The sequence below is a fragment of the Lasioglossum baleicum genome, chromosome 7 (genome assembly GCF_051020765.1).
Source record: "Lasioglossum baleicum chromosome 7, iyLasBale1, whole genome shotgun sequence".
Taxonomy (NCBI): Eukaryota; Metazoa; Arthropoda; class Insecta; order Hymenoptera; family Halictidae; genus Lasioglossum; species Lasioglossum baleicum.
The window spans coordinates 17,193,048-17,210,265 of NC_134935.1; the positions used below are offsets into that span (position 1 = coordinate 17,193,048).

The 17,218-nt window shown below is 42.9% G+C and overlaps 1 protein-coding gene across 1 annotated transcript in view; it reads right to left on the reverse strand.

Annotated features, from left to right (window-relative positions):
* The window catches only part of LOC143210469 (MAM domain-containing glycosylphosphatidylinositol anchor protein 1), a 531,502-nt gene extending 520,955 nt beyond the window's left edge, over positions 1–10,547 (reverse strand). The window contains exon 1 of the mRNA XM_076427361.1: positions 7,318–10,547. Coding sequence (XP_076283476.1) covers positions 7,318–7,408 — 91 coding nt within the window. The 5' untranslated portion in view covers positions 7,409–10,547. The remainder of the gene's footprint in view (positions 1–7,317) is intronic.
* Between the last annotated feature and the right edge of the window lie 6,671 nt (positions 10,548–17,218).

Below are 17,218 nucleotides of genomic sequence, written 5' to 3' on the forward strand. Positions count from 1 at the left end.
CAGCGAAAACCGAGACGCGGGGGTGTGGCGAAAGCCACGAAACTTGCGGCGCGGCCGACTCTAATTTGCGGTAACACGATTTCGTTGAAGGGAACGCGATTAATTCTCACTCCGGTAAACAGCGTATCTCTGACGCGGAGCGGAGAGCAAAGCGAAGCGTGGATGTGCGTGTGCGTGAACGTGTGCGGGCCTACTACGTCGCCAATGGGAAACGAACCGCCCCCGCTAATGAAAGGACTTCATTATTCCCGCGGATAACTTTATCGATGACACTTCTCGCATCGGTATTTATCCGAGCGGGAACGACGGTGCAGAGAGAACAAGAGAGGAGTGGAGAGGAGGCGAGAGAGGCGAGAGGAAAGCCGACGAACACGCGCAATAATAAACGATGCCGTCGATAATTGTTGCGTTACAGGAATATATTTACCGTGTATCGCGCGAGGAACGCCACTCTTTCTCACTCTCTCTCTGAGCATCTCTCTCTCCCTCTCTCTCTATCGCTCTCTCGCTCTCTCGACCCCCCGTCGCCACGTATATCCTCCCCGCGATCATATTTTCGACCATTATTACCGCGTCGAGTTATTGCCGCGGTATCAATAATTAATAACGAGCTCGATCCGTCGGTACCGGGAGTCCTGGCGCGGCGAGAGGCGAGAAACGCGGCGCCGCTGCGCGATGCACCGATGCACCGGTGCACCGATCCCGCTGGGAGTGTATCGCGCCGCATTCCGCTCCCGGAAGGAGCTCGGTCCTCCACAAAATTAAAAACCTCTCCTTATCCACCGTTCTCTAACAAATACGTCTCTAATTCCGACGCTGATCGCTAGACTGCCGATCTTCGTGCGAAATAAAAATTGCTCGCGTCGACTGCAACAAAGAAAGACCAAAAATCTTTCATTTTTTAACAATGTTCATTAGACGCAACGTATGCATGTTCTTAAATTTCTTAAATCTGTCTACGTTTTCAAATTTTTATCGTAAGTGCATACTGCGATAGTCCACGACTTTCTTATTCTGTTAAATTGTTTTAGTAAATATTTCATAAAGGAGGTACGTCGGATTTAATAAAACAGTTTAACAAAGAAGGTATGCAACGGAACAAATAATGGTAGATAACGCGTTGAGCTTGTAAGCTTGCAATCTGCTAGAGTATTTACAGTCTTAAGAGAGGAAATCTTTCTCTTCTTGAAATTCTGGTAAAATACTTAATGATTTAAAAGTAGAAATATTTGCATAAAAATCTGGCGTCTAAAATGATCTATAATGATCTAGCTGGGTTGATTTTGGAGATGATTAAGCATCTACTTTCGTTCTCTTAAATTTTCTTTTAAAAAATACTTTTCCGTAGGTATCAGGAAAGTAATAGAAAACCGGAGATGATTCTTTATACGTTCAAACATCTCCGCGGAACATCAAAAATTTTTCTCGCTACCGAAACCACAGTGGTCTTGAAAATCGAGTCTCCGCTTTGCAACGACACCATAATATTTGATGTACGATTTTTTCTCGCCGTTTTATTACACCGCGAACGAACTACCACTGTAGTAACTCGTGATTGGACTTTTACACTGCTCGATGGATTCTAACTCGTATTCTTAGAGAAATCAACCATAAAACATTTGCTATGAAAAGGAGACTTCGTTTTTTAAATACATAGTGGTCCGCGAGAGAACTTTTCCTCGCACCGCAGAGAGATTTAAATGTATAAAATTCGCTTTAGATCTCATTCTCTGAAGCCCGGAAATATCCTCGAAAAACGCAGAAAAGCTTTAATTTGTAAAGCGAGCACAGCTAGATTACTGTTCAAATTTTTTTCAAGAAGATAGAACAGGTTGAACAGCGTCAGCCTGTCCGAGGATGTGTGATTATCTCCGGTAACTCGTTCCGAAACAGACACAATTATTTTATACCGAGAAAGCAAAAATAGGAACGGCGTCGTCTACAAGCTGGAAGTGGAGAAACATGAGACGTGAAGATGTTAGATGCAATATCAAGAAATTGATATGACTGTGGATCTTTATGGCACGTGCAAATTTGTAAAATGATGGGGAACCGATGTCTATTCTATTTTTATCAAAAACAAATTAAATTTAAATTATATTAAAGTTAAGATTCATCGATTTATTCAATAACATGTTTTCCATGCTATTACTTTTTGCCATTTTTGAGGTAAGTTATCGTGTTATTGAATAAAAAATATATGAATGTGTTTATTTTATTTGTTTAATTTAACACTTTACCTACAGGAAGCCTGTTACTAGGACTTTCAATAATTGTGCTGTACGAAAAGAAAGCATAGACATTTTCTTTTACATTACAATCTTAAATGAAGCTATTAAATAACATTACTGAGGGTGACTTGTTAGTTCACAATGAAAATTGCTGTCGCTATTGAAGGTTTCATTAAAAAGTGTTTAGCCATGTACCAATTGCCAATGTGTTGATTGTAATAGTGTTCTGAACGATACATTCCAGTGCTGGAAGTTCAATATCATCAAGACTGCAATAAATGCCTAACATGCACAGTCTATTGATATCTAACCAAACGAATGACGATAGAGCAGCCGGCATGGGGCACAGCAGTTGCATCGGATCGCGTTAAATTGGATCGACGCTTCAGTTTCCGAGGAAAATGGAGATTCCGGTGGTCGCGAGAGGGAAAGGCTCGCGGCGTCCAAGATAGTCGGCGGATCGACCGCAATCAAACTCGCGTCACCTGTCCTTTGACCCTCGCGCATTGTCTTCGACGCCGAAGTTCTCCGACTTGCAGCGGGTCCGTTGAACAGCGCCGGGAATTCGATTAAGCGCCCTGTCCCGTGGCTCGGAGGCGTTTGCCTCGATCCGCCCGTTCCCGAAATCGCGCAATCGCATTCCGTCGTTACCGCATCGCTTTAAAATCCGGCTCTGATTGACCAAAAATCAAAACGAGCCATCCGACAAGATCTGCTCGGACTCCGGTCGAAATACTCGGAATAATTCGCTTCTATTATACATTATCATTGAACCTACCAAATGGTTTTGGTTCAATTCAAATGTTTTGTGCAATTTCTATTGTATGTGTTTGAATAAAGTTTCAAACTTTGTAATTTCAAGAATTGTGAAATGAAAGACATGAAACCGGTCGTTTGACCGATACTGGTAGCTTGAGTGTAAATTAACAATCTTAAGATGGATGGGATGAACAATGGCACGGGATAATTCTGTTTGCAAAACTAAGTAAAATAGAGTGTGTAAAATTTTTTCAGAACTCGCTTCGTTTCCGAGCAAATCGAGTTCAATCATACGCGTGCTGTTGAATAGAAATCGTCTGACGCGTCTGATCACGGTCGACCTATTCTACTTCGTGCGTATACTACATCACGCGAGGACGTCGAATTTTCAGCAACCGATAAAATGGAAAACTTGATAAAAGAGATGAACGAGAAGAATGGAAGTTCGATAAAGAGATCTATATTTTTAACCATTTTACTGTTTCGAGTTCGAGCTGCTCATTTTGCGTGTTAAACTGCCGGGAACTCGGGCCTAATTCGGGCCGGGCCTCTTCGAAGATGCTGTTTAGCCTCTGCTTGATCTCCGACTCATTCAAAGTCGACGAACGGCCGCGAGAAGAATATGGAGGGGCGAGGAAAAGTTGCTTCCCGCTCGATCTCGCGCCGAGTTTCCGAAGTTGGTGGATTCGAGCGCGAGTTTCGGGAGGCACGGAGCCCGTTTATCGAGAAGTTGCGACGCGTCCTACAATCGCATAGATGCTCGTGAGCATCATCGCCGGGCCCGGGACATTACCGACGCGACGCTTCTCAGAGAGAGCCTCGTGTGCTCCTGCAACTTGCTCTCGGGCACGACGACGAACAATCATTGCGCCTCTATCGATGTGCCCTGGCGCAACGTGCTCTAGAAACCTCCCATTCAACTGCCGGAACATTTCAACTTTCGAATCGCAGAAAAATTTTGGTTTCTCATATTTATTTAGACTGCGGATTTTATGCATTTATGACAAAAATGGGTACGTACAATTTAAAACAGTGGAGGTATTAAAAAGATTTAAGGCCATCAATTAAGGCCATTAATTGGTCGTGATTAAATGCCATCTGGATCGTCAGTCGTCCATCCAGGGATCGCGAGGAACGTCGGCAGCATCTCCGAGGTTTGCAGGCACCGTCGTAACGCGAACGATGCGTCGCACGGTGAAATCAATGTCTAACCGGGGTGGTGGAAAATTCAAATCCTACGTATCCGTCAAATTTGATTACACCTAGCTCTGCACTCGACGTCGCCGGGATGTGTACGAACCGTCTTGGGAGTACAGGCGATACAAGCGAGAGAGAACGAGACCGCGTCTCCTGCATGTATTCGGTACATTATATAATGCCAGGGGAATACGTGTCGTCCTTTCTTCGTATGGACCGAGTCGACAGTCAGACATCGGTGTCAGTGAGCGCGTAAATCGGTTGCATCGCTGCAGAACGATGCATTACGTACCAATACGCTGCAGTACGCAGCAATACGCTGTAATTCTCGACGATGCATGTTTCCAATCGATTTCGGCGAAACGTTCGTAGAAAATTCTGTTCCTACTAAATTAATCATCTCGAGACAATTTGTGATGAATTGTTTATAAGTAGACTGCGGTTCTTTATGCAAAATTAAAATGTTCTGCATTGATTGTGGGAAACAGAAGCAAAACAAACATTGATTTTTCCCCTGATGACTTTGTTACATTAAAAACATTGCAATGTTCTTCAATTTTTGTAATTTTTTACTGTTCCATATTTCACCCAACCAATTTTTTTCATACATGCATAGAGATCCGCAGTCTATTAATGAGTGACGACGATCTTTATTAATCTTGACGCATGCTATTCTAAATCACGCATTGGGATAATAAATTTTGTGGATAAATAACTGTGGGTAAATTAGTTTTAATATTTTTAGCACCTTTTCAACATGTACCACCGCCAGCGTAGATAACATTGTCGACACTAAATTATTTAAAGAGATGCAAGCGTAATATATAAACCGATGGAGATCCACGTTATTAACGACTAGACTGCGGATATTTATGCAAATTTTATGGAGCTGTTTATTTAAAATTTGTTACGTGGTTTTACGGGGTGTGGATTCCAATAGAATTTACTTTAACTGCATAACAATTTCAACGGAGTGAAAGTGGAACAACATTGTACTCGAATTTATATCTCTTCGTTCTTCGATTTCCAAAGATCTGTACAACCTATAAATACATAAAAATCCTCAATCAGTAAACGATGTACTCTTCGTTTTTCAATAAATAAATTCTGTGGAAAAACCTGGACAGAAAATGTAACACGAAGTTTTTTCAAACGAGGTTTCGTTACCGCGAGAAAACCGAGATTGAAAATTATTGGTAAAGCAACCGCGTCTGTTTATGGCTGACCCTATCTACTTTTCGTGAGAACTCGGGCATGTGTGTACGGAAATATTCGAAGCCTCGCATGAAAAAGTGTTGCATTTGTTTTTTGCTATTAATTAAAAGTTGCTACGCGAAGCGAAGATAATATCGTTGGTATAACCTAAATTATTCGGACATTATTTACCCGAGCGTAATGTATTTTATCAGCAAACTTTATGCGATTTAACAGAGCTTAATTTTCTTGACCAAAAAGTTCTGTGGAATGAAAAGCATTGCACTGAATTTCATAAATTCCTTCGTCCTCAATTATTAAAAAATTTGTATTCTTCCCCTTTCTTTTAATAAATAAATTCTAAAAAGTGGATAGAAAATTATTGGTAGAATAATCGTGTCAAATATAAATAGAGTGAAAGGGAAATAAGTCACTTAGCTTTATAATATCCTTCAAATTAAAATTATTGATAATTTCGCAGAGAGAATTATCGATACAATGTAACCGTGTCTGATTACGGCACAAGCGTGCTATTTTATCGAGAACGCAGACCCCGTATGAAAAAACATTGTTCCGTGTTTTCGGATTATTTTTTTCCTGTAGAGTCGCTCCGTTCTCGGTTGAACCATGAATGCATCGGGTCAGCTTTGCGTTCGAACGCACGCGGTTCCGATTCGTCGATTTATTACGTACGTACACCTTGCCGAAAAACTGCAGCGGTCGCCTGGGGCGAATCTGCGTCCTAGATACCGACGAGCGTGGTGAATAAAACCGGGAAAATAGTAACGCGAAAATACCAGGGTCCGCCGCGATTTTTCCCAGATTTTTTACAGACGGACATTCGACGACGAGGAATTACTCTGCTCGTTTACGGGGAAATTCTCTACAGTCCAAAATCTAGACTCCGGACGGGACAATTTTTCTTGCGTTTGCTCGAACCGGTGCACAATGTATCGATGTTACTACTATTGCGTGTGCAAATTAATTAGTAGCCCTCACAATTCGAACTTTCATTTAAACAGGAATTTGTTACTCATAAATCATTTGTAAGACGAACGTATAGAGAAACTATTGGCGATTATTTTCGAGACTTGAATGTATTTTGCTCGTTTATAAACGAACAATAAATCCTCGAAGAAAGAGCCACGCGTTAATTCGTAATGTACTTTGCTTGTTTGTAAACGAACAATGCATCCACGAAGAAAGAGCCACGAATTAATTCGTGCACCTATTAAAATTGCATTCGGAGTTATACACAGTCAGTCACATAATTAATGGCACGTATTTGAAATCGGAATAACTCTTTACTAACTGACGTTCCTCGGGTAAGCTGGATTAGTTCACTGGATGATGTATAATGTATACTTTGGAGAAATTGCGTTTAGTCTACGAAAAAGATATAAAAAATTGCTTTAATCAACTATTTTATCTGGTCTTGTAACGAAAGAATATACATCTCTAAAAGATTTATCAAAATTATCTAGACTGCGGATCTCAATGCAAAATAAAAATTGTCTGCGTTATTTTCTCCCTTAATGATTTTGAAAAAGGAGAAATCATATGTTGACATCTTCAATTTTTAAAATATTTTAACAACTTTGAATATCATCCACTCAATTTTCCTATAAATGCAAAAAGATCCGCAGTCTACTCATCGCCATTGCCGCTGTCAGCTCAATTATCTCCAGTTAAATTGTTATCCGCAAAAACCAGCAACCCGGTTGAAAAGAACAAGTTCCCTCGCCCACTCATTTCCTTCCAACGAATCTCCACCCTTTCCCAGCACACTTCCGGCCCCACCGCGATGTTGACAAACTTTCTGATCCGGGCGCGGCAACTTCAGCATCCGAGAAAAAGGTCGGACGCGTATATTTCGCCGTTGCAACAGGAGTTGGAGCTAGAATCTAGCAAAGAGGATCAACAGAAGAAGACTCACCAGACTTTTCGTCGACGGCGGTGGCGATCCCGGCGACGTAGGAAACAGCTTTCGTTAGTACAACGAACACCAACACTAGTACACTCCACATGTTCACTGGTTATTCCTGGTCAGTTTCGGCGAATATCCACGAGCCTAAGGCGAGCCTAGGGCGATCCTCGCAGCGAGACTAAGACAATCCTTACGGCGAGCGTAAGGCAAGCCTGATACAATCCTTGCAGGGAGCCTAAGGCGAGGCTATAGCAAGCCTGAGGCGAGGTTGAAATTCGTCAGGGGTCCGAATCCTCTCGAGGTCCGAGCTTGTTACAGCCCTCAGCTCTCGGATCGGCTCGCGTTGAGTGAGTTTAGCGCGGTGCAGGGATGGTTTGCGATCTTTCGCGCTGTAGGCTCGCTCTCTCTCGTCATCGGCGGGCTATCTCGGCATGGCTGGCGCGCCGTGCTCGTTTTGGGAACGGCAGGAACGTTCATGGGCTCGTGTCCCTCTCGGTGACGCGCGGAAAGCCGAGGGCCAGGCGCTCAGCACCACGTTCAGCAATTGCAAACGCGTTGACGTTCGCTCCGGGCTGATCCTTTGGCGCTCTACAGTATCCTGTGGGTCTCACCCAGCTAGGTCTCACCTCATTCACTAAGGTCGCACACCCGGGTCCTACGTTCAGCTGTTAGCGTTTCCCCTGGTTAAGTACTAATTACGCGAGGACACTTAATGCGACGCCACGGCACGCCGCGAAGTGGACACGATAGGATGTATCCCCTATGCACGCGCGCGGTCCGCTTGCTTCTTTTTTCCGCCTCCCTTTCATCCACTCTACGCCCGTTATTAAAGCGTCGGACACGCGTAGTAGCCTCTGGCCCGCTAGAAAACCTGGCGCACTTTCGATCTAACCGCGCGCCGCTGCTGCAGCCAATAACCTGCAACGACGAACATGATACCCGCAATCACCGGTGACCATGGTATGTCCACCGAGGCCGCAGAATTTACCGCACCAACGGCCACCGTCTCGTTCAGAAAATAACCCCCGGTCCGAACCCCGTCGCGATACACTGGAACACCGTTCGCTGGATCGTTTCACGGAACTGGGAGCTTCTTCGAATCAGAATTGCCGATTGATACTCTTCCTTTAGCTTCTACCGCTTTGGAGATGTTGGCAGATTAGGGGATGGAAGGTCCCGTGTGAATAGGTTGGTTTGCTGTCGGGTTACACTGTGTCATGTTAATTTCAATGGCGTTGGGGCAACAACAAGCGAGTTGAAAGGTTAATGGTGGTAGAAAAGTGTCGAGTAGATTGACGGGTCTCTCTACACGATTGTTCCGTAATGTTGATTAGCGATCGGCGAGGATTCAATCAAAAGTTGTTGGTCAAATATAAATATCTTCCTGGATCCTTCACGATTCTTTCCGGTACAGGAGCAATGAATAGTAGAAACGTTGAACCGATTTTCCTTCACGATTTTCCTTATCTTGCGGTTCAAGCAAAGTTGACACAACCGTCTCGAAGGAATCAAAGTCTCTTGCGATCGATGAACGAACTTCTTATCCCAAGATACACGATCAAATATCCCTCTCGATAGAACCGAGTACCGCTTTCTACACTTGAACTGTGATCGATGTATGCTATCCACGGTAGCGAGAGTCTTTTATCGTCGATTTGTCCTCGAGTGCTTGCTGTCGTTTTCCTAGAGTGTATACATCTCAGTTCCGTGATGGTTCATGGTGTAATTCACGCGTTCCCACTGTATTTAATTAAAATATTCACTGCGATTCTGCCGCAAGTGTTGGCGAAGGATAGTCATTCCCGTTATAGTCGCAGCGTTCGATGGAATAGAGCAGCTCTTCAGGTTAGCCTAAGGGTAGATGCGGCAATGATTGATTGGTCTTCAGGATCGATTTATCCTCCAGTACCTGATGTCTACTTTAACGTGCCAGCAACGTCACGAATTGCATGCCCTGTGTGATCCTCACATATTCCTGTTGTATTTAGCGAAATGGATCCATCCAGCGCGGAGTTCTCTGTCTAGATTAGCCGGACGGTGAGTAGACCGACGACGCTACAGGGATAGATGTCGATTGTGTTCAAGATCGATTCATCCTCGAGCACTTGTCTTCTTCGCCTTAACGCATACCTTCTTCTGCAGCCCCGTTCAATCAGTACATCACGTATTCCGGTTGGGTTCAGCGGAATGGGTCCACTTTGCAATTCCCTCTGTAGATTCGGTGAATGGTGTTTGACGAATAGACTGACGAGACACTGAAGCAACAATAATTGTCTCGACGTGTACTGTTCGCTGTTCAACGTCTGATTAAATCAGCTGTACATTCCGAACCGACTGTAACACAGATCTATCCACTGTGCAACCCTCCCTGTGTTCGAATGATCCAACGGGTAGTTAAGGAACAGATCAACGACGGTGCATCCGTAACATACTGGCACGCAGAGGCTCGCGACACTCTTCTCTGCCGAGGGGCCAGCGTTGTTGCAACAGCAAGAAAGACAGAGAGAGAGCGAAAGGTTCGCGCGATTAATCAGCGCAGGTAGCTCTCGGCCTATCGGCTCGCTTGAAAAACGAGTCTCGCTGCGGAGATCTTCGATCACGCCGGGTCACCGCAGATTTCCGGCTCGTCTGGATCGGGTCCAAGGGAGGAAACGTGTGCAATCACGCTATACACTGTCTCCCTCTCTGTCCTCTACAGCATCGTTTCCCGAACACTGGCGAGATCGATCCGCGGGAAAATCGAGGGAACACCGCCACTGGATCATCACACACCGATCTTGAAAATCCCGAGTCGCGCGTGTGACACTAACTCCGGAGAAAGCGTCGTCAACGGTGCGAATATTTTGCCGCGCTTTGTCGAACGGACGCGCGCGTTCGCGAGCTCTCGATCGGAACGATCGCGAAGAAGCACTGAGCGAAGATCGCACCCGAAGAACTTTCCCGACGTCGAGGAAGATCGTCACGTGCGCGCGACGAGAGCTGCAACGCACCGATTTCTCTTTCGGGATGTTAAAAGAGAGAATAGCATAGAGGGCTGCCGGAAGTGGGACACTATGCGTGAGGCAGTGGTCTGTTCTCGCACCGGTTGAACGGGGTTTGTCGCGAATGGGCAACACGAGGCCTGGTACGCGGATATATGCGCGTGACGACGGACCCTGACGGCGCACGTCGACACCACGCAAGCACACGTGGTCCTCGACCGACGGCGGACGGCACACTGACGGAGAAGACGATCCAACGGCGCGGCGACGGACGCGCAGCCTGCAAAACCTCCCGAGGAGGCGGTGGTATCGGAGGAAAAGCACCGGGTGGGGAACGTAGAGGGGACCAGTGGGTGCTACAGGGTGTTAGAGGGGGTTAGAGGGTGCCAGAGGGTGAGAGGGGCTGCTAGCCGGCCGAACGGAGTGAACGCCGTGCACTCTGTGCACCCCTGCACTCTTGCGCCCCTGTGCAACCCCCCTGGGCGGAGGATGCGCTACGATACACCGGCCCAAGTCGGGAGATGTTTGCCCTCGACGGGAAACGCGTTCGAATAACACTCGTCGCCGGGTAAACAACGCCGAAACCGATACGTAATCGAACACGCACATGCGTTCACGGGAACCACCCACGAGGCTCGCCCAGCCACCACCCCCCCTCTCGTTCAGGCTTCGATGATACTGACTCGCTGGTGGAGAGCGCGCAGCAAATCTAATTAGGTCCGTCGGGAACGCAACATTCAACGTGTACAACAAAGTTTTAAGGTGCAGACGCATTAGTATCGCGTGCTGTCGCGTTACATGCGGGGATACTAACAATGGTTGAGGCATCTCAAACATGACACCTGAATGACTCGTTTGCTATTGGTGATGGTTAAACTTGCTTGGCTACGACGCACTATGGGCCAAACCGACGAAATCTGTGTCAAAATCAAAGAACTTTCGATAGAAATGAGATAGAGCCATGAAATTTTCTTTAAATGAAAGCTGAAACTTTGCAGAATATGAGATAATTATGGAGATTCTCTGGTACGAACGTTTTTTAACGTTGAAAGAATTCGTTGAACTTGCACAATATCAAGAAAATTGTGGTTTTTCCGTTACCACGCGCGGAAAGAAATTTTTTTTTAACGTGCGACACATAATTTCCCGTAGATTTTCTTCACGCTGTCCTTCACGAACATTTAAAAAAAAATTCGAATTGAATCGATGGAAAACTGAGTTGTCGGCAGATTTTTGTCCAAAAAGATCGGTTTCTCGTCCACTGTGCGACGTGGCATAATCTCTCAGTTGACCTTCAACGATTTTGAATGACCTCGACTTGCAGGTTATTGTACGAACTATATCATTCCACATTTATGTTGCGTACTTCACAAACAATTTGTGTTTCGATGACAATATCCATATTTCAACTCAATTTGATGAAATTCTGACTCAATTAGTCTCGAAAAGTGAAATTAAAAGCTATTTGCTGGTTGAAATGACGTTTTGTGTACCTATAACATAATAAAAATCAAACGAATACGAGTGAAGACAAATAACAGAGAGGACTCCGCTTTTGTATTGTTTTCAGCAAGCAGAGTATTATCCTTTTTACCATTGTTGGTAAACAATTTACACTCGAACGTGTTATATCTGTTATCGAGCTTTTCCAATAGAACTCAATTCTACTCCACTGATATGACAGTAGAAACTACTGTACCGTGTGCTACAGTAGAACACGTAATGCATTTCGGAAACGGAAAGTTTAATCTTCGCTCAACTGGTGCTGATAATGGGTCACTTGTGGTGCATTAAAAAATTTTGTTAAGCAAAATTTTTAATTTAAAATCGCAAAAAAAGAAATAGAACAAGTTTTCACTTTTGTACTTATTTATTTACATTAAAAAAAAAATACAAGTGTATACAACAACTCAAGAGAGCAACTGCCAACGATATATTGAATTTTTGAGATTTTCTCCAAAACGAAGTACAAACAAGCAAATCTGAAGTTTTGCCATTTAAATTCGGGACACCCTGTATATATATTTTTTATTAATCGACCTTGTAAATTAACACGTTGACTTTCATATCGCTCATACTTGGGTAACCTAGTTATTTATGTTTGTTGCTAATAAATTTTTTATTTCAACCCCTAATGAGCCTCGAAAGACGTTACGTTGACATACCATTTTTCATTTAACACATAAAAGTTGGTAATCTAACGGTAGTAAAATAAACGCTGGTAGATCGAGACTGAACGAAGTAGTATAAAGTAGGATAAACGAAACGGTAGTAAACTAGCTAAGAAAAGTAAGAGAGCGACATAAAAGTTGAAGAAACGAATACATAAATCCAAAGTATCCACATTAATAGAACAATTTATACAATCTTTTTTTTTTGATCCCTATAATAGAAAAATATTATTCCATTTTTCTACATCAGGAAAATTGTCATTCTACACACTGTAGAAACATGTTTCCAAAGAATGATGAAGCAGTGAATGCTCCTAAACACCGCGAATCCTGTAGTTACAAGAATGATAGTAAAATGAATTTATGAATGCTTGAAATTTAATTTTGATCCGCAAACATTCGCGTGGCTCAGTCGAGATTCGATTCCCCGGGATAAATCGAAGCCACGACGAAAATAACGCGGAGCGGATAGTACACACTACACACGCGTATCTCCGGTAGCGTTCCAGCTAGTTTGTACTGTTCGTTTGCACAGCTCTGTCGCCGGTTTCCTTTCCGGGCGGAATATTTTCTCGATTCGCGTTACACTGGCGCGCACCTCTGCGCAAATATTCCGGAAGACATTTCGCGGGGGATGCGATTGAATTCGGTGTACCGCGTAGAAAATTCGAAAACCCGATCCGTGGCTTCGAAGAAGAACCGTGGACCAATAATAAAAACTCCATGTAATATTGTGTAACGAACTCTGCAAAAATCTACATTCATTTCGTAGAAAATTCACATTTCCCTATTAGAATACAGTCCTTCAAAGGGGTGATAGTCCTTCAGGTCATTTGAGGGAACTTTTTCCTTTGCGAAAATGTTCTCTGCGGCTTCGTTAACCCTCCGAAGAGGGCGGAGTCATGTTTGACTTTGATCCATCGCAGCGCGCTCCTCGAGAGCGGTGCCGCACACATCGACGAATTCGCAGTTACCCGCATCCGAACAGGACACTCAAGATACACCCACGAATTCCTGATAACCAAACAAAACCCACCAGAGTGACCAACAATATCCAACATATCCTACTTGAATGTTCTAAATTCTCTTCACAACGACCCAGATTTTCCATCGAGAATTACCTCAAGACATTGGAAACGTCCTCCTCTTTTTTCAATCTGTCGATATACATATAAACTGTTATGAATTTTTCTTCTTTTTGCTGTTCCCCACAACAATGTTAACATTAACCGTAACCCTCTCCACAAATAACATGTAAGATATAGAGGGTGTTTAGCTACAGATGGGAGAAAATTTAAGGGGTGGTTCTCGACGATAATATAAGACGAAAATGAAGAATAAAAAAATTGCGATTTCGGCTTCGTTATTTAGTTATTAACAATTAAAAATCCGCCTAAAATGCTGCAACACTTCTAACAAAAGTGCACGTTGCGTACGTCACACAGGCGCGCGACAGTCTCGTATCGAGTGACAAACGCATGCATACCTTGGTTCTCATTTGGGGCCCCAGCGAGATGAAAATGTTGAAAAAATCGTTGGACGACATTGAACCTACCTACTCGTTAAAATCCACAAGGGCATTTCTAATATCCTCCCTATGGAATCATCGAGTAGAAGGGGTCACAATGCCCTTTCACTTTTAAATTCTTCTCACACATATCCACAAATCCTTTATCCTGCGCTATAATTGTTCATAACACCGTACTTAATACACTGGAACAAACCACACGTATGCTCTAGCACTATTTACAATATCATACACACGCACTACGAGTTTACGGAAAGTACAAGTTTAATGAGGGGAATGAGAGGAGAATGTAAAGAACTGGTAATCCTTTAATGTTTAAACACTGCACTTCATTGAACTTGATTTACGTCGCGAGACTCGCTACGGAAATCTTCGACGCGTGCGAGAAGAATCGTACGTACAAGCTAGCACTCGTATGCACACTGATTCTCACTCAAACAATAAAGTAAATCATAGTCCAATGGGATAATGGAGAATGTAGAGACATACATACAATTAGTACAGCACGTTTTCTTTCTTTCCTAAGGAATTACGAACGAAAAAGAAGTTCAATCCACTGTAATCACAAAATAAATCATAGTACAAGGGATTGATATGGTGAATTTTCCTCGAGAGCCTGAGGGTAGGGAGCAAAATGGAAAATCGAGTAGCGGAAAAAAAACGAAGAACGTTGGTCCAAATCGAACATAGCTCTCGACAGTCGCGTTTGGGTGGTCCGCGGACAAGTGCTTGCTTTCTGTCGGGCGCCGAAGACGGTTTATAGTGTTCGGGTAAAGGGATGGGAATTCGAAGAGCTGCAAGGCAACGCAGAGGAGATCGAAATAGGGTGAGAGAGGGGGAGCACGAGGACGAAACAGCCGTACGGGGAACCAGATGCTCCCTGATTCCGGCGTGTCACGGATCATGGTCATCTTAAAAGCCCCTGAAAGGCAGCAGTGACTTCTCAAAGCTATCTCCTCGATGCTGATGGGGTGGTTTCACTCGATGCTTGAATCGCGCGTTTCCTCGATTACGCTTATGCAAAAATGCGAAAGGATTCCTCTCCACTAGCTGATTAATCGCGTTTCTCATTACTAGACCGGATTTCATGATGTATGAGAAAAATGTGCAGAAATTGGGTGAAAATATTAAATTTCAAAGCATTGTCATATTATTTTTCACGTATTAAGATGATTAAAAACAAGAAATATAAATGTAGCTTTAATATTTTGCAACGAATGCAGACAATTTCAATTTTGCATAAAAATCGACTGTGGCATAGTCATTTAAACGATTCATTCCGGTTTTAATACTGTTAAAAAGTTGAAGATGACATCCATGAATTTTTTTAATTTTCCCGCTGTATCGCAATGCACCCGTTGTCGTCATAAATGCATAAAATCTACAGTGGACTCATTACTAGCCTGCTGATTATTATTCGAGATAAAAATCACAGAAGCTCTTTTAATAACTCTAATAAGCCAACATCAATATTCACTCCGTCTGCATATGGGGTCGTTTATACTGACGACTAATTTCTTTTTGAAGATAATATATAATGTTTGGAACGTGTCAAATGTTTGAAGCATTAATGGGAAAAACAGTGTGACCCACGGACAGTTAATACAAATGAATACAATTAATAAATGCATTAATTTATTTGCATTTATTTATGATTGGTGTTTAATCGAATATTAGTAATTCCAACAATTTACAAACAAAATTCCTAGCCCTTTCTCGATTTAAAACTTTCAGAAACAGTAGATCTTTTAATAATTCTAATGAGTCAACAATAATATTTCTCTTAACTAATTTCTTTTTGAAGATATACGTCAAATGTTCGAAAAACCAAATATGAAAAAATAAATATTACCTACGGGCAGTTAATATTGTACGAATAAATATCAATAGTATGTCTGACACGTCTGCATTTATTTATGATTGGTGTTTAATCGAATGTTAATAATTCTCCAACAAAATTTATTTTCCATACAAAATTCGTAGCCGTTTCTTGACGAACTTATTAATTATTTACAAAGCTATCTGTTCGAAGAGGGGGTTGGTTTCAGCCAAAGCTTGAATCACGGGTGTCCTCAATTACGCGAGAAGTGTAATTACAAAAATCCGAAGGTATTCGCGTTACTCGTTATCGGCGACGCGTTTGCTCGATAAAGGTGGCCACGACAAATTAATAACCGAATTCCATCTCTCTAGTACGAGGACTGGCCTCGATCTCTCGTTCGATACATTCGTTTCATTCAGGCCAGTTCCTGTATCGTCGGAATTAAATCTGCAGCTTGACGTTGCAATACCTTCGGCTACCAAATGCGATAAACGACCGCGACCGGCTCGTTGCTCTATCGATCCGGATCTTTCCTGTTATCCCACAGAGACTGTTCTGCCGGTTTCAAACTAGCCTGACCTTTACTGTTATCTGTTCGCTAGTATTTGCTGGGTTTAGACGGCTTTTGACAGCAGGTACCTCTCTCTCTTTCATTTTTAATACATTCTGCTTGCTCCGGTTATTTTCGGAACTTCTCTAAGTAGATAATTATAATCGCGTTGATTAACTTGTCACCTACATTTTCGTGAATTATTTGTCAAGACTTAATCCTTGAACAATACGCATTGTTTTTCATGTATTAATAGACGGTGGATCTTTATTCATGTATGTGCTAACTTTCAATCAGCGGAGGAGATGTTTTCCTGAATTAAATTTTTATAAAATGGAAACGGGAAATTGACATCAGCAGTCTAGATATAATAATGAAGTAATAAAGAGTTATTAACGAGATTGAAGAACAGCAAATATATTGGAATTCTGTAATAACAAATGTAATCAAAATTGAAATACAGATGGAAATTGTCAGTGATCTCACACAGAAATGATAAAATTATGGATTATAAATCGCAAAAATAAATCGTCAATTATTAATATATTTAACATTGTACGTGTTGTACAACGCTGCAACAATAATACGGCATTCTTTACTACACAAATACAAATGTTGTGTAAGCCAAAGAATTTTTTTATACTGGTGTAAGCTTGTTATTTAGTTTGTTCGACGCCGAGTTATGCAAATGCAGCGAAGTACTCTGTCGGAAAGTGGCCAAACAAACGCGAACTAGCTGGAACAAAACGGCAAAAGTTGCTGGGACCGCGAAGGGTTGAACGTTCCGATTCGTTGCGATCGGGGCACGCGATTAAAGCGCAGTTTCCTTCACGCGACGCCGTTTACCCGATCTTCGTA